Here is a 27,024-nt window from a genome sequence, read left to right on the forward strand (position 1 = left end):
AGAATTTGTGAACCAAAAACTAACAATAATAATAAGATAACCATAGCTAAGTAGAAAATGAAGTCAAGAAAAGAAAAAAAAAAAGAAAAATTTGGATCTAGAAAACAGATCTAGAGACTTGAGGTTTTGAGACCTAAATTAAATCCCTGGACTGTCTCCAACCAACTGGTTGGGTCACCTTGGACAGCTCGGTAACTAAACGTCTTTGACTTAGTTTGCACATCTTTCACATGGAGAATAATTGTACCGGAACTTCCAGCTTTGTGGGCATTAAAATCTACATACATAAAAGTGGTTATTTTTAAAACTTTGCCATGATCTTGTTCAAAAAAAACTAGTCATGGTAAATGAATGAAAAATAATATGAATAATTTTAATTTATGGTTAATTTTTGCTTATTTACATTTTGCCTCTAGGTAAAAATTCATTTTAAGAGCTTGTCAAATGGTATATAAGCCCCAAGTTGGAAACATAATACTTCTAATTTTAAAATTTAATATTCTTTTCTCATTTAGAGGTTATACACCTCTTTTCTGTATTGAGATAAAATGTATTTGATAAGGATATGGTATTCAAATATTTTCAAAGTTAGCATAATTAGATTTATTTCTTAACCAAGCAAATAAGTCTTTTCAAAATAGCTTCAGTGTAAAGTACAGTGAAAAGAACTGATTGTCACTAATAATAACATTTCAAATATTGTTTTCTTTTAATAGGTTGAGTCATCAGTGAAGTTTAGGTTGTAATCATGTTTATGGATTCTCTTTAAAACTTTGCTTCCCTTGATTCAATTCAATACAAACAAAAAAGTGTGTTTCAAATCAATTCCTGAATGATCTGAAATGATCTGTTAAGGATTTGAAAATGAATAAATCTCTTAGTAACCTGGAGTTTGGTCTCATTTACAAGACTCCTATGCTGTCATTTGAACAGAATCTTTCACTTTTGATGAGTTGGAAAATAAATGAGACTAAAGAAATTAGTGGTATGATCTCTTATTGTTATAGTACATTGTTTCAAGGAGACGTTTGAAAATGAATATCAGAGTCTGAATTTCTCTTATTTGACAAACTAAAATGAAAATAATAAATGAAAATAAAATGAAAATAGTTCAATTGTTCATTTTAATAAAAGTTGATAATATAGAATTGAATCAATAGAAGTGAATAGAAATTTGTGAGGGTTATTACATCAAAGTACTTCAATAGCACACATATTAACTAGAATTCTTATTTACTGTTTTATCATAAAAATCAGAATAGAGGGAAAGGAATCAATGTTGTTATAGAGGAAGCATTTAGTATTAACTTCAGTAGGATTCATTCATTGAGTACCCACTATGTATCTGACATGGTATATTCATGCTGTTCTCTCTAGGATTCTTTCTGAGAAAATATTTAATTATATTGTCCTAGGTTAGAGGCTTTTCTGGACTGGATTAATGTGAATAGCATTACATTATTTCAAATCTCTCTAAAAGCTTTTTGTTTGTTTCTATTTATAATTTATATAGAGAAATGGATAAAATGGGGAAAATGTTTAATCTTTTTTTTTCTGTTGTAAAATGAGTGGCTTTGAAGGAAAGTTTTGTGAGTAAGGGAGACAATGATTTTTCATGCAATGAGATACTATACAACAATTTAAAACTATGCTTTAAAAGAATATTTAATATATTAAAACATGATTACGTGCAAAAAGTAGAATGTAAAGCTATATATAGCATGCTATAAATATTATCAGATTGTTATATAGGTAGATGTAGTACAGGAAAGAACCAGAAGAAAATGTTAATGGCAATTATGTCTGAGTGGGAATCTGGGTGATTTATTTTCTTTTTCATACTATATACTTTCTCAAAATAGTTAATAGCAGACATTTTCTGATCGTACAAGTAATGAGTATCATTAAATAAATAAAAAGTAAAGGGCAGAAGACAGTTTATTCCAAAATTTAAAAATTTTTTGTTTAAATAATTGTTTAAGCCCCTACAAAGAAAATAAATCACAAGATTTACATTTAGATTAATAGAGTGTATTTATCATGATCCCTTTAATGTTTGAAAATAAACTACTACGGGCAGGTGAATTTGAAGGATGAACATGTATTAAGTAGTGTTTAGTAGAGATGACACTTTGATACGTCCAAGTGTGGCACCTGGACCAGGAGCATCAACATATCCTGGGAACTTGTTATAAATGCACACTTTTGGGCCCCATCCCAGACCAGGTGATTTAGATGCATGCTTAAGTTTGAGAAATGCTGCTTTAGAGTTTTGGATTCTGAGACTGATATAGAACAATTTCTGAATTTTATCCTAGAAAACTTCCATCTCACATTTCTTTTCTCTCTTTTTGTCTTATTTCTTCCTCTCGTTCTCTCTGTCTCTCAGCCTCTCTCTTACACATAATTGCATTTTTTGTTGTATGTTTTTTGTTTATTCATATTTTTACCTTGTTTCCTCAAAATATTTGAGACAGCTTACAGAGGTGCATATACTACAATATACTAACAACAGCAAACACTCATTTAGTGCTATTTTTCAGGTACTGTTCTAAGTACTTTACATAAAGTATCTCATTTAATTTAAGTTTTAGTAACAGCCCCATAAAGGTAGTTGTTATTATTATTATGATGCCCATTTTACAGACAAGGAATCTAAAGCATAAAGACCAAATAACTTGCCCAAATGCATACAACCAGTAAGTGGCAGAGTCCAGGCAATCTTTTTCCAAAGTCTGAGCCTTCAACTAGTTTACTGTGCTGCTTCTTAAAGATAAAATTAGATAAAATTAGTGAAGAATTGGGGATGAATGCCAAGTAAACCTATTCTGCAGAGTTTTACAGAGTTGGTAAGCATGGCCCATGAATTGCCTCTAGCTCCCACAAAGAGTGAAAAAGAATGAGCTATAAGATTTACAGTCACCAAAATGTGGAAATAAACCCATTTTCAGGAAGGTCACTGAGAGAAATACCTCTAGTTGCTCTCCATCCTGAGAAATATTCATTGTGATTTAAATTTCATTCATTCACTCTGTATTTGTTTACACAATAACTATCTCTTGAGCACCTTCTGTTTGTTAGGCTCTTTGCTCGTTGCATGTGGATGGAAAGAATAAAACAATCCATGCCTTAGAGAAACCCAGAGCCTAGGGTTAAAGAACAATGGTGTATCTTCCTTGGGCTTTCCCCCACTTTCTCTCTGAGTGTGCCAGTCGGAGAAGAGCATAATGACAGGCAAGAATGGACTTGGAATAGGTTCTACTATGAGAGAAGACCTGAGGGAGGATGAGAAAACACTAAAAGGAAACAACCATTTGATCTGTAGTGCCTGGTCACAGACATTATTTCCTGACTACGTCTTTCTCTGTAATCTGTAACCTGAGGCTGCCCCTGGACAAACTGGACTTTAGGAGGTTCCTTGATTCTTTGGAGACTACGTGGCTACAGGGATGAAGGGCAAGAGGGTGGTAGGAGGAGACAAAGCCAGCTGGTTTTAACAAAGCTCTGAAATGTGTGTGTGTGTGTGTGTGTGTGTGTGTGCGCGCGCGCGCATGCGCACGCATGTCTGTGTATGTATGTATCCTATCACTAAGAAAGTGCTTCTGGCTGCCTGGTCAAAGGTCACCCTTACCCCTTCTGAAAATAGTTCCTAGAAGCTGCACAAAGACTTAAAAATTCTTCTTTCTTCTCTCCTCCCCATCCAGATTTACCTAATAAATTGAAAACAGGCAAAATTATTTGTCCCAGTGGTCATGGCTTTGCCTAGTTAACATGGCCTTATCTTACGCCACCTTTGACCGTGAACCCCTGGAGATAGGGATGTCTTGAATTCCAACACTTGGGCCTAAAGATAAGGATGTGATTTTCTTTGACCACCTGGAACTTGAGCTTGTGTTTCTAAGTGAAAACCATATCAAGAGTGTGAATGTTGGTTAAGATTTTATTCAGTGTTTTGAAATGAATGATGTTGCCTAATGACCCATGATGCTGGGATCTGATAGATTTAATTTTCTGATCAAAGTGCAGAATTCATACAGACCACAAGGACATCTTTCCTGAAGTCATCATGCCATAAATATCTTAGAGCAAGATGAGATGGGAAAAGCAAGAAGATACAGAGTTTGAATGCAGTTTGCATAGAGTTTGGAAAATGGTGGTAATAACAGGGGACAGAGAATAATTATTGAGCCACCCTGTGTTTCATTTTTAATTTGCAATAATGGGTCTTGTAGTGATCTTTTCTGGACTACTTTTGATTAGAAAGAAGAGCAAATTCGTTTGGAAATCTTGATGCAGCACCTAAATTATTTAATAGATTCTAACATATTTGGCAGGGATTTGAAAGCTATGTTGAGGAATAAGCATAAAGGTCTTAGGCATTTCACCCAGAGAGCGGCCCTTCTCTGGCAGTGACAAAACTAATTATTCCCCAAAAGGTTTTTTTTTTTTTTTTTATAAATTTATTTATTTATTTTTGCTGTGTTGGGTCTTCGTTTCTGTGCGTGGGCTTTCTCTAGTTGCGGCGAGCAGGGGCCACTCTTCATCGCGGTGCGCGGACCTCTCACTGTCGCGAACTTCTCTTGTTGCGGAGCACAGGCTCCAGACGCGCAGGCTCAGTAGCTGTGGCGCACGGGCTTAGTTGCTCCGCGGCATGTGGGATCTTCCCAGACCGGGGCTCGAACCTGCGTCCCCTGCATTGGCAGGCAGATTCTCAACCACTGCGCCACCAGGGAAGCCCCCCCAAAGGGTTTTGCCTGGAACTTTGAAAAGCTGCCGCATCTTGAGTTTCCTAAGCAAAAGGTGCTTTACTTACTTTTCTTTTTCTTCTTTCTCTCTTGCAGTCCCAGCAGAAGTGCATCGTCATCTTTGCACTGGTGTGCTGCTTTGCCATTCTCGTTGCATTGATATTTTCAGCCGTGGACATCATGGGAGAGGATGAAGATGGGCTCTCAGAAAAAAATTGTCAAAATAAATGTCGGTAAGAGGTAACAAACAAAAATTTAAAAATTCTCTTTTAGGGAGTGGGTGAGAAAGTTAAAGAGGGTCCTGGAGAGTGGAGAGAAAAATATCATAAACACACATGGTCACCCAACTTCCCACTGGGTTAAACTGAGACGTGACTCACTGTCCACTGATGCTCTTACTTTTATTTAGACCAAGGGAATAAAAATGAGTAATGATTTAATTCACTTTACAGTTAGGGCATATTCTGTACAAAGGAGTGGTTGACAAAATGAAATTTTGTAACAATCTGCCTCCTGGACACCACTGTGTATGAGGTTTTGATTTGTTCCATAATGAGCTTGGCAAAAATGAAGGCCCCAATGGACAAAGGACACCATGCTAGTTGTTATTTCAATTAGAAGTTAAACACACATCTCAGGAAAAATTCCCACTTAAAATTAGGGATTAAATAAATAAGCATGTCTATGAGAAGACACAGGTCTCCTCAATCTGTCCCAATTTAGCACAAAATTTATTTTTAATCCAGAAATTACAACAACTTTACCATTATATTTCTGTATTTTTTCTCTTCAAGTACATTAAATAACATTTCCCTAGGGTCACTTCTGACTGCACAGCAATCACAGCATGGTTTTATCCACATAAATCTCCTCATCCAACTCTTCCCTGAGCCCTACTTTATTTTTTGAGGTTGGTAGGAGAATGTAGAAAAGTACCAAGGGGGGCAGAGAAGTAAGAGGCTTATTTTTATGTACATGTTGCTGTAAAGCCGAAGTGAGGCCATAAAATTACAATGGTTATTATAACTTAGAGCTTATAATGAATTTTAAATGTTATTTTTCCCTTTGGAAAGCATTAGTCAAAGTGCCCCTCTTTTCTAGCTTCAAAGATCAACCACAGCCTCCTAATGTATGTGTGAGTTTTTATCCTGGATATTTTGCCTTGAGGGTTCAATGTCTGAAGAAAAAAAAAATCTGGAAAAGACAATTGAAATTTTGGGGGGTTTAACCCATGATACATTATAGTTTAATTACCAGGCAACAGTATTATACAGAACAAAGGATACAAGAGAGAAATCAGTATACATTTTAGATTTTTTCCTTTATGTTAGATAGGTGTTCCTAAATATGTTTGTTTCCCAGACTGAATTTGGGAGAAAAATTATATTGGGATTATAAGGAAAGCAGTAGAAAAACAGCAGGTCATCATCATCTTCCTCCTGATCACTCCATCTTCATCAATACCTTGTGCTAATACTGTTACATGACAAATATAAACATTCTGTGGGCAAGGGTCCAGTGACTCATACTTCCTCAGTGGAATGCCTCTACCCCTCTCTCTCACGTCACCTGTAATGAAGACTGCTGAGTACTTTACATGGCAAACCCCAGAACCTAGAAAGTAATTTTGTAAAGGTCAAACTATGATGACTTCCTGAAGACAAAATACCCAGGGCCTTTTAGCAAACATTGCCAGATATTGGTAGTTTTCAACAAAAAAGTTGGAGGCCTTCGAATTATGCCTCTTTTCATTTGGGGGAAGCTATAATTTAATCTAATTTTGATTTTTTAACTCATACAACTGGAATATCGGTCTGGTTATTTCTTCTATCTCAGTCAATAACTAAATCCTGATGACCCAACATTGCTTCTCCCTCCCTCTAGAACATATTCTCCCAATTACCAACTATGCTCCTGCTTCCTTTCCCCTGAGTAGTTGGAATCACTATCCTGATTACTTTGTTGCACCCCTACATGCAACTGTCTTTTCCAGAACTTGCAGCCCCTCCAGATCTTCCTCTCTTCTACAGTCTCTTCCCCTATGTCTTGCATTTCTGTTCTCCTACATTCTCAGCCTTGTAATAGGCACTTTTGTATATCTGCCCGGGTGGCGTCTGGCTTCCTCCTAACATCCTGAGAAGCTTCTGCTTTTTCTCCTCTATCCAAAGCACAGGGTAGAGGCAGGGCAACTGCAATTCCTTACACCCCAATCCAGTCCCAGTCTCCAGTGGAACAGTCCATTGCCCCACCATCTTCCCTCAGTCATTCTCATTTTAATTTGATGAACTTTTCTTACATCAGCCACTGTCTCCTTATCACCATAGGCAACGTTACCTTCTACCAGGACTCTTTCTCTCCTTCCTTTGTGCCTGGCTAATAGATCTTCCAGCCACCAGTCCCATCCCTTGCCACTGTCCTTAGTAACTGTAAAATTTACTTCCAGTACCCTAACCTTACTGTTTTTAACCACCTCAGGTCAATAACTTTAATGTCCACTTTGCCTTTGCACCTGCTAGCAAACTACTGCACCTCCCAGGTAGCCTAATGTAGTGAAAGACCATGGACTTTGAAATTTGAAAGATCTGGATTCAAATCTATATTCTACCACTTACTGACTCTGTAAACTTGGGCAAGATATTAACATAATTATGTCATTCATCACCTTTTTGCAGAACAACAAAGGACTGAACAAGGAGTTACACCATAGTTCATGAGACAAACATAGTGATTTTCTGTGGTCAGAAGTGCAGTGGGAAAGTCAGAGGAGGTTTGGGGGAGTGGCCTGACAGAGTGGAAGGAGGAAACCTGGCCTTGGACGCCGCTCCACTCCTGATAAGTTATGAAAACTATTTTAGTTTTATTTCCCTTAAAAGTGGTGGATTAAAAAAAAATCTCTCTCACAGGGTTTTATGAGGCTTCAGTAAGTTGTATAAACCCATAACCAAGCTGCAGGAAGCTCATAACAAGCAATATATAAATGTCAGCCCTCTCCCTGTCCGTTCCTAAGAGTGCAGAATCCCCCTTCTCTCTTCACAGCTAGCTTCCTATTCCCCCCACTTTGGCACTTATCCTGAATCTACTCTTTATCTTGATTTTAGTTACCTTTGGTTCTGTGGAGGTAAACAAAGAGGACAAGCATATGAGAATGAGCGAAGTAAACATGAAAACAGATGCTATTAATTCAGAGCTTGCTATGGCGAGTCAGTTCGCCTCAGTCATTTGTGCTTTAGCAGAGACTCAGAGGCAGGCAGAGGAGGGGGCAAGCTTCATAGTGGTGTGGCCTAACTGGAGGCTGTTGGTCTGGGGGAGCTGGAGGTGGGCTAACTAGATGAAGGCATCCTGCATGATGGGTTAGGGGTACATACTTGGCTTTCTCTGGTTGGTCCTAAATTGGAAGTAGGGACAAAAGTTAGGGAGGCTAGCAGTTATTAAGTTCTGGCCATTTTGGTTTCAGAAGTTATTGTTTAGCCTCCTGGATTATTACTAGAGATAGCAGTCCTACTTCCTACAAGTCTGCCGTATAGCAGGCTGGGCTGGTTATTAGAGACAAGAAGTTGGTTTCCTGGGCAGGTTGCTGCAGGTTGTGACTCAGAGTTCTACTGTATATATATATATATATATATATATATATATATATATATACACACACACATACACACACAAATATATATATGGACTGGCCATTACTGATTTGCATATTCAGCCTCCCACTTCCCTAAACCTCCTCCTATACTATCAGCTCCTTCTGTTTTAATTTTCTTTTTATCCATTTGCTAGACCATGACCAGTGTGTCTGTGATACTTCCTGAAGCATGATGTAGTCTTACTTGCCTCCTTGGATCTTGTGTCTCAACCATGCTGCCAGTTCTTAAACTGGTTGACTCCTAGTTCCACCCATCCTTGCCCACAGGGCAGCCTCAACCATTGCTCCAACCCCCCAGCAGCCTGCAGAGAGTGAGTTCCATGTTCTTCAGTCCTAGGTTCCTCCAGGCAGGAATGCCCCCAGTAAAATAAGTGACGTCATTTGGAGATGCACCCACTGAGTACGCTGGAGCTGACATAGACCAGAAGGCAAAACTGCCAATCTGCAGAAGCTCTAGCATGCCAGTCTCAACTTACTCCTTCTGTACAAAGTTGCAGTCCTCCTCTCATGACCTTTTCCCGTCATAACCTTTCTAGACTCTATCTACCCTCAGGGTGGCACTGAGGAGGTCACATGGTGCTCAGCTTCTAATTACCATTTACTTCACTCACAGAGTTTTCTCTTTATGTTCTTCTCCTTGCTGAGCAAGTGCTGCTTGCTCGGTGCAACCTTTGCTGAGATCTAACTACCTTGTAATTAAGCTCCTTCTGTGTTTGTACCTCTCCTCACTCCTGAAAGTTGAAAGAGTACAAGACATTGTGCAGTCTGTTCGTGGCTTCGCACTGTTTTGACAGTCTCTTTCCAAGGTCTCCTCATCCAGTGTACTCTTTTCTAAATATATTACTTTAATTCATTTTGTCTCTACTAACTAGCCTAGATACCTTTCTGTCCTCTGAAAGATTACCACTCCAAATCATACTGCCCACTCAGTGTTTTCCCAACTTTTACATGTCTTTCTAAAACAATGTATCTCCTTATAAATAATGTCCTATTTGTGATTTATTTTTTCCTGACTTCTTATTTTATTTCTCTTCCACTTTTTATTACTTAGCTTCGATAATACTCTATTAGTAGAATAATGATACCCTTGATTATAGTTTTCCATACAAATCAATAAAATAACTGCTCTAAACTTATCTTCCAAAGTGCGTTTCAACCAACCTCAGTTGTTATGCCCAGAAGCAAGATTTTTTGACCTCAGTAAGTGACTTTGACCAATTTCTCTGTCTCTCTGTACTGAATTTATGTGTACTTTCCATCATTTCCCAGTGTGTTTTTAATTGCTGATTCAGTCTTTATAAATATAAACCTCCACGTCACTTGATTACCTGAAGGAGTAAAAGGCAAAATTTCTAGTTTTCACTAAGAAATTATATTTCATTGGCCTCTGGGGCAACACTGGAGAGTCAAGAATGGCTTCAACTGCCAGTTTAGATTGTATACATCCTGTGTTTTGGCTATTTTATGATTCACTAGTGCCCCTAATTATTATTTTACACCATTCCTGCAAGAGGTAACCATGCACTGTGAAGTTGCCCACGTGTCACATCCTCAGGGACCAGTAGAGATGCTGGAGCTTACCTCCCACTGCTGCTCCCACACAGAACACCTGCTCACTTTGGGACATTCACCCATTCAGATGACAGGCCTCCATTTTTCATTTTACAGCTACAGCTGTCTCTCCTCTCCTGGAGAAATCCTACGTCAGTTGTTTTGGATTGTTACTGGCCCACTTATTAGAGAGATCATTAGACACTTACTAGAAAAGGGACTTTTCTTTACCACACCTCCTGGATAAATTCACACAGAACGAGTTTGCACCCTGCTTCTCTTCCATCTCAGGCCCAATTCCCATAACATGGTAACTAACTTCTGTAAACCCTCATTAAACAAGCTGAGTAAACATAAAATTTTGGGTGGGCTGTCATTGACTTCTAAACGTATTGATGGACGCTTGCCACCTATTCTATCCAGATAATTACAGCAGCCCTTGCTCCTGGACTTCCTCCCACTTGCCTGTCATCCTTCTAAATCAGTTCTGTGTCTGGGTGACTACTGCCCTGGTTGGGCCCACTCTTGCCCAGAAATCTGCCTATCCATTTTAGCCTGTGCCCATTTGGTCTGAAGCATGAAGGGGATGGACCAACTCGGTCTATGTATATAATCCCCACTATTCTGAACCCAGTAATTTCCTTTCACCCTAATGTGAATGGACTTGGGTCTGTTTAAAATGTAACACGTGTAATATTTTAGGCTGGGTAATTAATGTATAAGTTACCACAGTGGTTCTCTAATAAGGGGTGGCCTAGACCACCAAGGTTTGGCTACAGAAAGTATAGTAAGGGCCGTAATAGGGCATCCCTTCACACACACACTTTATGTATATTTTCTAAATTTTACAATTTCTCTATTACAAAGCTGGCTTCTCTATTTTATGTTTTTCACATCTTCTGGATTTCTTCCTCTGATCCATTATTTACTTACTTAAAATAATACACTATATCCATAGCTATATCTATATTTCTATTAATAACTCAGTTGCAGCTCCAGTATAGGACATATATCATTTGTATCATCAATATACAACATTTCCAGAAGATAGTATTGTGAGACCTCTTTAGGCACTGACAATCACCTCCTAGTATTTTGTACTTTCTCATTTAGTGTCATGACCTTAGAGCTATCTTAACAGATACAACTTGTTCCAACAGACTTTAATCATTGTTTTCCCTTTTAACGCCCCAATTTTTATTCTTGGCTAGTAGGAGCTGTCTTTTGTACATGTGCAATGTCTTTTGGACATTATTCCAGATATCTCTGAGAGCAGCCTTGCATTCTGGCAGCAAGAAGCTGTTTAGTCCCATTTTGAATTTTCTGGCTCTGGGACATGGTACTGTCTACTCTCTAATGAGCCATGGTTCCTTTCATGGAGGATTCTATTAAATGTCAAAACCCAAGCTCTAAGGGTGTCATTAGATTGTCCCCCAAGGGTATTGGTGATAGATAACAATGACACTAGAGGAAAAGCTTTTTAAATTGCTTTTGTGACTGAGCAATATTCCTTCACCCTCTTTACTTTCCTTCCTTTCATATTATAGGAATAAGAACATGGACTGTAGGAGCCAAATTTCCTGGGTTTGAATTTGGCTGTATTACTTAGGAGAACTGCAATTTTGGGCAAGTTTCTCAGTTTTACTATACCACATTTTCTTCAGCTATATAATGAAGACAGTTATTATGTCCTACTTGAAAGGTTTCTGTAAGGACTAAATATGTTAATACAAGTACCTTTCATATCTGTCATATAATAAATGCACAATAAATGTTGACTGTTCTTTTTTAAATTTTAGGTTTTTTTGGAGTATAGTTGATTTACAACGTTGTGCTAGTTTCAGGTGTACAGCAAAGTGAATCTGTTATACATATACATATATCCACTCCTTTTTAGATTCTTTTCCCATATAGGCCATAACAGAGTATTTTTTTTTGACTGTTCTTTTTATTAAGGGACATAAGTTCATTGCAGGTGTTTGCAGTCCCCTTTTAAGTTCCATTTAACTTTGCTCCAAAATAAGGAAGTTTTTCATCCATTTTTTATCCTCTCCTTAAACTACAAGTTTTTTCCTTTATTTATATTCACTTTGATCTACCATGGTTTATATTGACAAGCCCAACTGTGTTTCTAAATCAGTATTGCTCCCAAATTTAGAAGACTTGGTTTTTGGCTTCATATTTGACATCTGAGCACTTTTCTGACTGTCTAAAGAGAAAGAGAAAAGTTTGTCTACACCCCCACCCCCAAGGAAACATGAAAGAATTTAAAAGCCTAGAGCACCTGGTACTACAAATAGATTCCTAATGTACTAAACAAACAGTAATGATGAAATGTGGAGTAAAAGCAAAAACTGGCTCTAGAACTTTTATTTTACATTCTCTCCTAGTTTCTCTGTTTTAGCTCACAGTGAACCTATTTCCTTTATAACTTTCTTGATGTGTTTTTTTCCTTTTTTAATGCCAATATCCATTTATTACGGAATATTCTAGAATCTCTAGAAAGAGAGGAGATAGCACTTACGTTTAATCCACTATATTAAACAAAAAAGAGCCAATTTACCCATTTTTTTAATTGAAGTATAATTGATTTACAATATTATATTCATTTTGAGTATACAACATAACGATTAAATATTTTTATAGATTATACTCCATTTAAGGTTATTATAAAATATTGGCTATATTCCCTATGTTGTACAATATATCCTTGTAGCTTATTTACTTTATACATATTAGTTTGTACCTCTTAATGCCTTAACCCTATCTTGCCCCTCCCCACTTCCCTTTCCCCACCGGTAACCACTAGTTTTCTATATCTGTGAGTCTGTTTCTGTTTTGTTACATTCATTAGTTTTAATTTTTAGATGCCACATCCACGTGATAACATACAGTATTTGTCTATCTCCATCTGACTTATTTCACTAAGTATAATACCCTCCAGGTCTGTCCATGTTGTTGCAAATGGCAAAACCCCATTCTTTTTTATGACTGAGTTATATAAATAATGGGATAATGGGATATATATATATATATATCTCACATCCTCTTTATCCATTCATCTGTTGATGGTTACTTAGGTTGCTTCTGTATCTTGGCTATTTTGAATAATGCTGCTGTGAACACTGGGGTACATGTATGTTTTTGAATTAGTGGTTTTGTTTTCTTTGGATATATACACAGGAGTGGAATTGCTGGGTTACATGGTAGTTCTGTTTTAGAGAAACCTCCATACTGTTTTCCATAGTGGCCGCATCAATTTACATCATTCCCACCAACAGTGTACAAGGGTTCCCTTTACTTCACATCCTCGCCAATGTTTTTTGGGGGGGGTTTTTTGGCTGCATTGGGTCTTTGTTGCTGCGTGCGGGCTTTTCTAGTTGTGGTGAGCAGGGGCTACTCTTCGCTGAGGTGTGCAGGCTTCTCATTGCGGGGGCTTCTCTTGTTGCAGAGCACGGGCTCTAGGCGTGCGGGCTTCAGTAGTTGTGGCTCTCAGGCTCTAGAGCACAGGCTCAGTAGTTGTGGTGCACAGGCTTAGTTGCTCCGTGGCATGTGGGATCTTCCTGGACTCAGGGCTCGAACCCGTGTCCCCTGCATTGGCAGGAGGATTCTTAACCACTGCGCCACCAGGGAAGCCCGCCAATGTTTGTTATTTGTGTTCTTTTTGATGATAACTGTTCTGACAGGTGTGAGGTGTCTCGTGGTTTTGATTTGCATTTCTCTAGTGACTAGTGATGTTGAGCATCTTTTTATGTGCCTGTTGGCCATCTGCATGTCCTTTTGGAAAAATATCTGTTCAGGACTTCTGCCCATTTTTTAATTGGGTTATTTTTTTTTGATGTTGAGTTGTATGAGCTGTTTATATATTTCAGATATTAACCCCTTATTGTTCATATCACATTCAAATATTTTCTTCCATTCAGTAGGTAATCTTTTTGTTTTGTCAGTGGTTTCCTTTGCTGTGCAAAAGCTTTGAAGTATAATAAGGTCTCATTTGTTTATTTTTGCTTTTGTTTCCTTTGCTTTAGGAGACAGATCCAAAAAAATATTGCATCTATTTATGTCAAAGTGTGTTCTGCTTTATGCTTTCTTCTAGGAGCTTTATGGTTTCTTCTAGGAGCTTTATGGTATCTGGTCTTACATTTAGGTCTCCAATCTATTTTGAGTTTATTTTTGTATATTGTATAAGAAAATGTTTTCATTTCACTCTTTTACATGTAGCTGTCCAGTTTTCCCAGCACCACCCACTGAAGAGAATGTCTTTTCCTCGTTGTTTATTCTTGCCTCCTTTGTCATAGATTAATTGACCACAATTGTGTGGGTTTATTTCTGGGCTCTCTATTCTGTTCCATTGATCTATGTGCCTGTTTTTGTTCCAGTGCCATACTGTTCTGATTACTGTAGCTTTGTAGTATAGTCTGAACTCTGGGGGCTTTACACCTCCAGTTTTGTACTTTTTTCTCGAAATTACTTTGGCTATTCAGGGAATTTTTTGATTCCATATAAATTTGAGGGTTATTTGTTCTAGTTCTATGAAAAATGCCATGGTTATTTTGATAGGGATTGCATTAAGTCTGTAGATTGCTCTGAGCATTTTACCCATTTCTTATTGGCTCCCCCTTGTCTTTCCCCAGTTCTAAACTCCTTTCACTCACTTACAGCCCTAACCTTACTTCTCCTGAATCTCTGTTTAGAGATTACTTTAATTGAGAAATGGCATCCACCTCTGTAAAACTCCTTCAGCTTTCTTGCCAACGCAGAATTCCCAAGTGTCTTCACTCATCCTTCCCTCCTCCCATTTTTATTCAGAGGAAGAGATTTCTCTTGCCTTTTTCAAAGCTAACCATCTCTGTCTATGCCAATAATCTTGTGGAAATAAATTAAGACCAACCAAATTCAGAGCTTACTATAGTAAGGGAGTCAGTCACCATCAGTTGCATTTGGTAGAGGCTCAAAGTCAAGCAGAGGAGGGGGAAAGCTTTACAGTGGAAAAAGGAAGGCTTCAGGTGTGCCCTTATTGGAAGCTGTTGGCCTGGGGATGCTGGAGGTGAGCTAACTTTGTTAGAAGTGAGGCATCCTATGTGATGGACTAAGGGAGCATATTTATCTCTCTCTGGTTGATTCTAAGTTGGAAGCATGGACAAAAATTAGGGAAGCTATCAGTTATTAATCAAGTCCTGGTCGTTTTGGTGGCAGAAGTTATTGTTTGGCTTTGTGGATTGTCACTAGAGATAGTAGTCTCACTTTCTATATGTCTGACCTGTACAGGCTGGATTCCTGGGCTAGTTATCATAGATAAGAGGTTGGTTTTTTGGTCAGCTTGCTGCACTTTGTGGGTCTGAATTCTGTTTTTATATATGATCTGGCTTTTGTCCATTCATATATTCAATTTCTCGTACCCTTTTCATTGCCCACTTACAGAGACAGGCAATATTCAAATCTTGTTCTTTCTCATTTCCTACTCTGAGCTTCGGCAGAGAGTCATTCCTATGATTTCACCTCTACCTCTCGTCAAGTGATTACAAAATCCCTAGCTCAGGCCATGATTCCTCTCTTGTCGTCTTCTCTCCTTGTGCACCAACTAGTCTAGCTCTTTCTACCCACACAGTGTTAATGTAGAGCACTTAGAACCTTGCTTGATATCAGTTAGGCACTCACTATATGCTGTTTTCTTTCTGTTTTGAGCCTTTACTCATTGTAAGGATATTTGCATTTTCCCAGGGACCTGGGCTGAGGTACCCCACCTGCATCTCACTCCTTTGCCCCCTTTCCACAAATTCAAGGCCATTTCATCTCTTTAATGGCAGATTTGGCCTTCTGCTGGTGCTATCAGCATTTCTAGTTTTATGTTGTCCCATCAAAGATCAAAAACTCCCTGAGAACAAGGGTCACCATCTGTTTTTCTCTTTGTGTCTTATAGTGTTTCACACATCAGGACTGAGCAGCTACTCTTTTTTAATGGGCAGTAATTTCCATGTAAAAACAATGTTTTTAACACTGTTATAATACTATTTAGTATTATTTAACAATACACTGTTCATTGAGATAATATGTACTATCTTGATAAATTTATTATGCCCCCATGGTGTAATTCATTTTGTGAGAATAACTGGGGATCATGAGAGAAGAAACTGAAGGTTATAGATTATATACTTAAAGATATGGAAGTGGGGTAGAAAAAGAAACCCGCTGAAAGATTCCTAAAATATAATAATATAACACATAAGTTTTCTAACTAGCATTGAATAAATAATGTTTAATAATAATTGGGAATGGAAGATAAATGCTGAATTTTAAATGAAAGAAAAATCTTCAGAAATTTAAATATAGATATTTTTATGCTTCTGAACTCTTTCATTTGAAATGTCACTTATTAATGTAAGGTCAGATGTTAACAAACGGCACCGCGAAACGGAGGAAAGCTTCAAGTGAGCTTTATTAGGGAGCGCTCCCGGGCGAGGTTCACTGGTCTGAGAGAAAGGGGCCAGAGAAGTCGCACCTGGGCGAGGGTTGGGCAAGATTTTATAGGGGACGAAGGGAAAGGGGTGTGGTGAATCTGGGAGGGCACAGGGTATTCCTTATTTGGTGGTCTTTTCAGGTATCCTGGGGGACCGTTAGTCCCGCCCCTCGAAAGGCGGGAAGGCTGGGCCGGGTGCAAAGTCCCCAGGTCAGTTCCTGGAACTGGGTGGTCCGGAAAGTCTCCAGGTCAGTTTCTGGAACTGGGTGGTCCGGAGAGTTTCGGTCTGATGCAACCTGTGAATCTGATTGTGTTCCCCTGCCTCGGGCCAGTTGGCCTTACAATTAACATCTTAATTTCACCACTGAGTGACGTAAACTTCAAATTTCCTGAATTATGAGAGATTTGATTAGCCCAGTACCCAGGAAGTATTGTTTATATTCCCATAGTTAAAATCTAAAAGATTATTTTTTAAATAATGTTTTATCTTTAGCATTTAATGTTTAAAGGAGGAAATTCAAGAGAGTGTGATACTTCCTGATGGTCTATAATTACCACTTGGGAAGCAGCAGAAGCTAATTATTTCAGAGTTTTAATTTTAATGAAACTTAATATATGATTAACGATGTTGACATTTCCTGTTGCCAGGTTTTTTTTGCAAAAACATTATTTGAATGTGGTATATATTTTTTAAAAAGTTCATTGAACTCTTCCAGGCACAGCCATATCTGATCATCATGAATGGCATTGGGCACAGAAAGCACAGCTGTCTTTTTCTTTTCCACAGATAGCCTGTTTCAGCTGCCTTTGCAGGAAGGACATCTCACAATAATAGTGAAGAGCCCAGCCCTTAACCTGAGGCAAGCGGAACACTGACAAAGGGAGAGGGGAGATAAATAAAAAGAAAACGTAGCTGGATGTGCCTAATGGATATTTTTATATTTTGTTTATAGACCTGTAATTAGAAAAACTTTGTAATTGGAACTTTCAATTAAAGTAATTGCCATGATTACAAAGAGTATATGAACAAAAACAAAGTTTTAAAAGAAAAACCTGCTGAAGGATTCACTGGAACTCAGCTTCCAAAGTTGCAAAACTTTTGAAATTCACAACAGCTTGAACATTTAGAAAGCATCCCTGAAGAATGGGGTCATATTACAGAGTAGGAACTTTGAACTGTGAATCTCAAAGAAAAGGCTGCTGCAAGCAAAGAGTCTGCAATTAAACCTCACCTGCATGCTCTAAGCTAGTTTTCAGATGTTATTCACACTCAATGTAGCAGTGTGTTTGGACCACTAAAATTAGGTTCAAAAGACCCGGGGTCAGTCCCGTTTCTGCCCCTTCAAGGAAAGCAGGTCCCTAAATGAAGCCTTAGTATTCTCATTTATAAATTGATGACGACTCTTCTTCCAGGCTGTTGTGACATGAAAGTCAGTTAATATATATGTAGAAAATGGCAAGCCGCTTTACCAAGTGAAACATTATATCGTTCACTTATTTTTTGAGTCACATTCACAAAGACAGATAGTACCCAGTGCCAGAAATATCTTTTTTTGTTATAAACCACATCTGGTGAGGCTTTGACTTTTATAAAAATAAAATAAAATAGAAATTGTAGTTTGCCAAAGCCATACAAGCCATTGAGACGTTTCAGAGCCCTGGTAGCAAAGGTCGAGGTGCAGTTGTGTGTGTGATGCCCAAGAGTGTGCGCAGGCTTAGCATCCAAGAAACCTGAGTATGCATCTCCATTTGGCCACCCACTATGCCATCTTGGTCACTTAACCTGCCTGTGTCATCTGTAAAGTGATAGTGATGATAATAGTACATATACCGTAGAGTTTTATAAAAAGTAAATGAATTAAAATGTGCGACTTGGTTGACTAACAGGGAGAGACCTCTACAGTAGGTTGAAGATCTCTTCCCTCAAGATTAATCTACAAAACTCATCATCTTAGATTTACCTCAGTCAACTTTGCTTGTTTTATTGCTCCCATATCTCCAAGTTATTCCATTAGATTCTTGCCTTTTTAAGCAACTGTTTATGCAATTGAAAAACTAATATATACAGATGACAAAAATATACAAATGCAGAGTCTTAAAATGAAACATAATCTCCCTCTTATTGCAGACCCTGGATCTCCTTGCTCAGGGGCAAACACTGCTGCCATGTTTTTGTATATCTTTCCAGAATTATGATTTTATATACGCCTATGTGTGTATATGTATATATTCATATATATATATATTTATGAGTGTTGTATATATCTGTATAACTCTCCCTTTTTCTCACAAATGGGAGCATATAGAGATGGTTTTGCATCTTGTTTTTGTGCTTTAAACAGTTTTTTTCTGGACCTCTTTACATATTAAGATGTATAGATCCATGGCTGCATAGCATTCATTATATGGGTATATAGTTAATGTAATCAGTTCTTTATTGATTTAATGGACATTTATGTTCTTTGGGGGTTTTGTTATTTTAATAAGCAGTGCCACAATGGATATGTATATATATTTAAGCATATGTAGGAGGATATCTTTAAATTCCTAGAAATGGAATTGTTAGGTCACAGGGTATATGCATTTTAAATTTGGATAGGTAGTACAAATTGTATTACAAAGGGTCTGTATCATTAAGATGTAAGATTACTTGTTTTATCCACTCTTTTTTTTTGTTATCAAATGATTATATTTATTTCTTTTTTATTGGAGCATAATTGCTTTACAGTGTTGTGTGTTAGTTTCTGCCACAGAGCGAAGTGAATCAGCCATATGCATACACACATCCCCTCCCTCTTGGACTCCCCCCTCCCATCCCACCAACTAGGCCATCACAGAGCACCGGGCTGAGCTCCCTTTGCTATACAGCAAGTTCCCATTAGCTACCTATTTTACCCATGATAGTATATTTATGTCAAATCTAATCTCCCAGTTCATCCCACCCTGCCCTGCCAGCCTGTGTCCACACATCAGTACTCTATGTCTGCATTTCTATTCCTACCCTGCAAATAGGTTCATCTGTACCATTTTTCTAGATTCCACATATATGCATCAATATGTGACATTTGTTTATCTTTTCTGACTTACTTCACTCTGTATAACAGATTCTAGGTCCATCTACATCTCTACAAATGACCCAATTTCATTTCTTTTTATGACTGAGTAATACTCCATTATATATATATGTACCGCATCTTCTTTATCCATTCATCTGTCAATGGACATTTATGTAGATTCCATGTCCTGGCTATTGTAAATGGTGCTGCAATGAACATTGGGGTACATGTCTTTTTTTTTTTTGAATTTTTGAATTTTATTTTAATTTTTTATGCAGCAGGTTCTTATTAGTTATCCATTTTATACATATTTGTATATATATGTCAATCCCAATCTCCCAATTCATCACACCACCACGCCCCACTGCCACTTTCCGCCCTTGGTGTCCATACGTTTGTTCTCTACATCTTTGTCTCTATTTCTGCCCTGCAAACCAGTTCATCTGTACTATTTTTCTAGGTTCCACATATATGCGTTAATATACAATATTTGTTTTTCTCTTTCTGACTTACTTCACTCTGTATGACAGTCTCTAGATCCATCCACGTCTCAACAAATGACTCAACTTCGTTCCTTTTTATGGCTGAGTAATATTCCATTGTATATATGTACCACATCTTCTTTATCTATTCGTCTGTCGATGGGCATTTAGGTTACTTCCATGACCTGGCTATTGTAAATAGTGCTGCAATGAACAATGGGGTGCATATGTTTTTTGAATTATGGTTTTCTCTGGGTATATGTCCAGCAGTGGGATTGCTGGATCATATGGTAATTCTATTTTTAGTTTCTTAAGGAACCTCCATATGTTCTCCATAGTGGCTGTATCAATTTACATTCCCACCAACAGTGCAAGAGGGTTCCCTTTTCTCCACACCCTCTCCAGCATTTGTTGTTTGTAGATTTTCTGATGATGCCCATTCTAACTGGTGTGAGGTGATACCTGATTGTAGTTTTGATTTGCATTTCTCTAACAATTAGTGATGTTGAGCAGATTTTCATGAGCTTCTTGGCCACCTGTATGTCTTCTTTGGAGAAATGTCTATTTAGGTCTTCTGCCCATTTTTGGATTGGGTTGTTTATTTTTTTAATATTGAGCTTCATGAGCTGTTTATATATTTTGGAGATTAATCCTTTGTCTTGATTCGTTTACAAATATTTTTTCCCATTGAGTGTTGTCTTTTCGTCTTGTTTGAAGTTTTCTTTGTTTTGCAAAAGCTTTTAAGTTTCATTAGGTCCCATTTGTTTATTTTTGTTTTTATTTCCATTACTATAGGAGGTGGATCATAAAAGATCTTGCTGTGATGTATGTCAACGAGTGTTCTTCCTATGCTTTCCTCGAAGACTTTTATAGTGTCCAGTCTTACATTTAGGTCTCTAATCCATTTTGAGTTTATTTTATTAGGGAGTGTTCTAATTTCATTCTTTTACATGTAGCTGTTGAGTTTTCCCAGCACCACTTATTGAACAGACTGTCTTTTCTCCATTGTATATCCTTGCCTCCTTTGTTATAGATTGGTTGACCATATGTGCGTGGGTTTATCTCTGGGCTTTCTATCCTGTTCCATTGATCTATATTTCTGTTTTTGTGCCAGTACCATACTGTCTTGATTACTGTAGCTTTGTAGTGTAGTCTGAAGTCAGCGAGTCTGATTCCTCCAGCTCCGTTTTCTTCCCTCAAGACTTCTTTGGCTATTCAGGGTCTTTTGTGTCTCTGTACAAATTTTAAGATTTTTTGTTCTAGTTCTGTAAAAAATGCCATTGGTAATTTGATAGGGATTGCATTGAATCTGTAGATTGCTTTGGGTAGTATAATCATTTTCACAATATTGATTCTTCCACTCCAGGAATGTGGTATATCTCTCCATCTGTTTGTATCATCTTTAATTTCTTTCAGCAGTGTCTTATAATTTCCTGCATACAGGTCTCATGTCTCCCTAGGTAGATTTATTCCTAGGTATTTTATTCTTTTTGTTGCAGTGGTAAATGGGAGCATTTGCTTAATTTCTCTTTCAGATTTTTCATCATTAGTGTATAGGAATGCAAGAGATTTCTGTGCATTAATTTTGTATCCTGCAACTTTACCAAATTCATTGATTAGCTCTAGTAGTTTTCTGGTGGCATTTTTAGGATGCTCTATGTATAGTATCATGTCATCTGCAAACAGTGACAGTTTTACTTCTTCTTTTCCAATTTGGATTCCTTTTATTTCTATTTCTTCACTGATTGCTGTGGCTAGGACTTCCAAAAGTATGTTGAATAGTGGCGAGAGTGGACATCCTTGTCTTATCCCTGATCTTAGAGGAAATGCTTTCAGTTTTTCACCATTGAGAATGATGTTTGCTGTGTGTTTGTCATATATAGCCTTTATTATGTTGAGGTAGGTTCCCTCTATATGCCCACTTTCTGGAGAGTTTTTAATCATAAGTGGGTGTTGAATTTTGTCAAAAGATTTTTCTGCATCTATTGAGACGATCATATGGTTTTTCTTATTCAATTTGTTAATATGGTGTATCACATTGACTGATTTGCATATATTGAAGAATTCTTGAATCCCTGGGATAAATCCCATTTTATCATGGTGTATGATCCTTTTAAAGTGTTGTTGGAGTATGTTTGCTAGTATTTTGTTGAGGATTTTTGCATCTATATTCATCAGTGATATTAGCCTGTAATTTTTTCTTTTTGTAGTATCTTTGTCTGCTTTTGGTATCATGGTGATTGTGGTCTCATAGAATGAGTTTGGGAGTGTTCCTTCCTCTGCAATTTCTTGGAAGAGTTTGAGAAAGATGGGTGTTAGCTCTTCTCTAAATGTTTGATAGAATTCATCTGTGAAGCTATCTGGTCCTGGACTTTTGTTTGTTGGAAGACTTTTTTTTTTTTTTTGCTGTATACGGGCCTCTCACTGTTGTGGCCTCTCCCGTTGTGGAGCACAGGCTCCAGACATGCAGGCTCAGCGGCCATGGCTCACGGGCCCAGCCGCTCTGCGTCATGTGGGATCTTCCCGGACCGGGGCACAAACCCGTGTCCCCTGCATTGGCAGGCGGATTCTCAACCACTGCCCACCAGGGAAGCCCTATTGGAAGATTTTTAATCACAGTTTCAATTTCATTACTTGTGATTGGTCTGTTCATATTTTCTATTTCTTACTGGTTCAGTCTTGGAAGGTTATACCTTTCTAAGAATTTGTCCATTTCTTCCAGGTTGTCCATTTTATTGGTATAGAGTGGCATGTAGTAGTCTCTTAGGATGCTTTGTATTTCTGTGGTGTCTGTTGTAACTTCTCCTTTTTCATTTCTAATTTTATTGATTTGAGTTCCTCCCTCTTTTTCTTGATGAGTCTGGGTGATGGTTTATCAATTTTTTTTATCTTCTCAAAGAACTATCTTTTAGTTTTATTGATCTTTGCTATTGTTTATTTTGTTTCTATTTTATTTATTTCTGACCTGATCTTTATGACTTCTTTCCTTCTGCTAACTTCTGGGGTTTTTTTTTTGTTCTTTCTCTGATTGCTTTAGTTGTAAGGTTAGATTGCTTATTTGAGATTTTTCTTGTTTCTTGAGGTAGGCTTGTATTGCTATAAACTTCCCTCTTAGAACTGCTTTTGCTGCATCCCATAGGTTTTGGGTTGTTGCGTTTTCATTGTAATTTGTCTCTAGGTATTTTTTTATTTCCTCTTTGATTTCTTCAGTGATCTCTTGGTTATTTAGTTACGTATTGTTTAGCCTCCATGTGTTTGTGTTTATTACGTTTTTTTCCCTGTAATTGATTTCTAATCTCATAGCACTGTGGTCAGAAAAGATACTTGATATGATTTCAATTTTCTTAAATTTTCTGAGGCTTGATTTGTGACCCAAGGTGTGATCTATCCTGGAGAATGTTCTGCGTGCATTTGAGAAGAAAGTGTTATCTGCTGTTTTTGGATGGAATGTCCTATAAATATGAATTAAATCTATCTGGTCTATTGTGTCATTTAAAGGTTGTGTTTTCTTATTAATTTTCTGTTTGGATGATCTGTCCATTGGTGTAAGTGAGGTGTTAAAGTCCCCCACTATTACTGTGTTACTGTTGATTTCCTCTTTTATAGCTGTTAGCATTTGTCTAATGTATTGAGGTGCTCCTATGTTGGGTGCATATATATTTATAATTGTTATATCTTCTTCTTGGATTGATCCCTTGATCATTATGTAGTGTCTTCCTTGTCTCTTGTAACATTCTTTATTTATTTATTTATTTTTTTAACATCTTTATTGGAGTATAATTGCTTTACAATGGTATGTTAGTTTCAGCTTCACAACAAAATGAATCAGTTATATATATACATATATTCCCATATCTCTTCCCGCTTGCGTCTCCCTCCCTCCCACCCTCCCTATCCCACCCCTCCAGGCGGTCACAAAGCACCGAGCTGATCTCCCTGTGCTATGCGGCTGCTTCCCACTAGCTATCTACCTTACGTTTGGTAGTGTATATATGTCCATGCCTCTTTATCGCTTTGTCACCGTTTACACTTCCCCTTCCCCATAGCCTCAAGTCCATTCTCTAGTAAGTCTGTGTCTTTATTCCTGTTTCACCCCTAGGTTTTTCATGACATTTTTTTTTTTAAATTCCATAAATATGTGTTAGCATACGGTATTTGTCTCTCTCTTTCTGACTTACTTCACTCTGTATGACAGACTCTAGGTCTATCCACCTCATTACAAATAGCTCAATTTCGTCTCTTTTTATGGCTGAGTAATATTCCATTGTATATATGTGCCACATCTTCTTTATCCATTCATCCGATGATGGACACTTAGGTTGTTTCCATCTCTGGGCTATTGTAAATAGAGCTGCAATGAACATTTTGGTACATGACTCTTTTTGAATTATGGTTTTCTCAGGGTATATGCCCAGTAGTGGGATTGCTGGGTCATATGGCAGAATGGGAGAAAATATTTGCAAATGAAGCAACTGACAAAGGATTGATCTCCAAAATTTATAAGCAGCTCATGCAGCTTAATAACAAAAAAACAAACAACCCAATCCAAAAATGGGCAGAAGACCTAAATAGACATTTCTCCAAAGAAGATATACAGAGTGCCAACAAACACATGAAAGAATGCTCAACATCACTAATCATGAGAGAAATACAAATCAAAACTACAATGAGATATCATCTCACACCAGTCAGAATGGCTATCATCAAAAAATCTAGAAACAATAAATGCTGGAGAGGGTGTGGAGAAAAGGGAACCCTCTTACACTGTTGGTGGGAATGTAAATTGATACAGCCACTGTGGAGAACAGTATGGAGGTTCCTTAAAAAGCTACAAACATTCTTTATTTTAAAGTCTATTTGATATGAGTATTACTACTCCAGGTTTCTTTTGATTTACATTTGCATGGAATATCTTTTTCCATCCCCTCACTTTCAGTCTGTATGTATCCCTAGGTCTGAAGTGGGTGTCTTATAGACAGCATATATATAGGTCTTGTTTTGTGTCCATTCAGTGAGCCTGTGTGTTTGGGTTGGAGCATTTCATACATTCACGTTTAAGGTAATTATTGATATGTATGTTCCTTTTACCATTTTCTTAATAGTTTTGGGTTTGTTTTTGTAGGTCCTTTTTTTCTCTTGTGTCTCCCACTTAGAGAAGTTCCTTTAGCATGTGTTGTAGAGCTGGTTTGGTGGTGCTGAATTCTGTTAGGTTTTGCTTGTCTGTAAAGCTTGATTTCTCCGTCGAATGTGAATGAGATCCTTGCCGGGTAGAGTAATCTTGGTTGTAGGTTCTTCCCTTTCATCACTTTTAGTATATCATGCCACTCCCTTCTGGCTTGTAGTGTTTCTGCTGAGAAATCAGCTGTTAACCTTATGGGAGTCCCCTTGTATGTTATTTGTCATTTTTCCCTTGTTGCTTTCAATAATTCTTCTTTGTCTTTAATTTTTGTCAGTTTGATTACTCTGTGTCTTGGCGTGCTTCTCCTTAGGTTTATCCTGCCTGGGGATCAGTGTGCTTCCTGGACTTGGGTGGCTGTTTCCTTTCTCATGTTAGGGAAGTTTTTGATTATAATCTCTTCAAATATTTTCTCCCTCTTCAAATGTTTTCTCTCTCTCTTCTCCTCCTGGGACCACTATAATGCGAATGTTGTTATGTTTAATGTTTTCCCAGAGGTCTCTTAGGCTGTCTTCATTCCTTTTCATTCTTTTTTCTTTATTCTGTTCCATGGCAGTGAATTCCACCATTCTGTCTTCCAGGTCACTTATCTGTTCTTCTGCTTCAGTTATTCTGCTACTGATTCCTTTTAGTGTATTTTTCATTTCAGTTATTGTATTGTTCATCTCTGTTTGTTTGTTCTTTAATTCTTCTAGGTGTTTGTTCTTTAATTCTTCTAGGTCTTCGTTAACCATTTTTTGCATCTGCTCGATCTTTGCCTCTTTTTTTTTGCATCTTTTTCCGAGGTCCTGTATCATCTTCACTATCATTATTCTGAGTTCTTTTTCTGGAAGGTTGCCTATCTCCACTTCATTTCGTTGTTTTTCTGGGGTTTTCTCTTGTTCCTTCATCTGGTACATAGCCCTCTGCCTTTTCATCTTTTCTATCTTTTTGTGAATGTGGTTTTTATTCCACAGCCTGCAGGATTGTAGTTCTTCTTGCTTCTGCTGTCTGCCCTCTCGTGGATGAGGCTATCTAAGAGGCTTGTGCAAGTTTCCTGATGGGAGGGACTGGTGGTGGGTAGAGCTGGGTGTTCCTCTGGCGGGAGGAGCTCAGTAAAACTTTAATCTGCTTGTTTGCTGATGGGTGGGGCTGGGCTCCCTCCATGTTGGCTGTCTGGCCTGACGTGACCCAACACCAGAGCCCACCTGGCTCTTTGGTGGGACTAATGGCGGACTCTGGGAAGGCCCACGCCAAGGATTTCCCCCAGAAACTTCCACTGCCAGTGTTCCCGTCCCCACAGTGGACCACAACCACCCCCTACCTCCGCAGGAGACCCTCCAACACAAGCAGGTAGGTCTGGTTCAGTCTCCTGTGTGGTAACTGCTCCTTCCCCTGGGTCCCAATATACACACTACTTTGTATGTGCCCTCCAAGAGTGGAGTCCCCATTTCCCGCAGTCCTGTCAAAGTCCTTCAATCAAACCTGCTAGGCTTCAAAGTCTGATTCTCTATGAATTCCTCCTCCCATTGCCGGACCCCCAGGTTGGGAAGCTTGACGTGGGGCTCAGAACCTTCACTCCAGTAGCTGGACTTCTGTGGTATAAGTGTTATCCAGTTTGTGAGTAACCCACCCAGCTGTTGTGGGATTTGATTTTATTGTGATTGTGCCCCTCTTACCATCTCATTATGACTTCTCCTTTGTCTTTGTATGTGGGGTACCTTTTTTGGTGAATTCCAGTGTCTTCCTGTCGATGATTGTTCAGCAGTTAGTTGTGATTCCGGTGCTCTCGCAGGAGGGAGTGAGCGCACGTCCTTCTACTCTGCTATCTTGAGCCAGTCTCCACATATGTCTTTTTAAATTATGGTTTATTCATTCTTTTTTTTATATATAAATTTATTTATTTATTTATTTTTGGCTGCATTCGGTCTTTGT

The 27,024-nt window shown here is 38.1% G+C and overlaps 1 protein-coding gene across 1 annotated transcript in view; it reads left to right on the plus strand.

The window, feature by feature from the left end:
• Positions 1 to 27,024, plus strand: part of PLD5 (phospholipase D family member 5) — a gene marked incomplete at its 3' end in the record, with an annotated part of 495,790 nt that overhangs the window by 209,257 nt on the left and 259,509 nt on the right. Inside the window, exon 2 of the mRNA XM_079935705.1 lies at positions 4,842 to 4,978. Coding sequence (XP_079791831.1) covers positions 4,842 to 4,978 — 137 coding nt within the window. The remainder of the gene's footprint in view (positions 1 to 4,841; positions 4,979 to 27,024) is intronic.

Source organism: Stenella coeruleoalba (genome assembly GCF_951394435.1).
Source record: "Stenella coeruleoalba genome assembly, chromosome: 1".
Taxonomy (NCBI): Eukaryota; Metazoa; Chordata; class Mammalia; order Artiodactyla; family Delphinidae; genus Stenella; species Stenella coeruleoalba.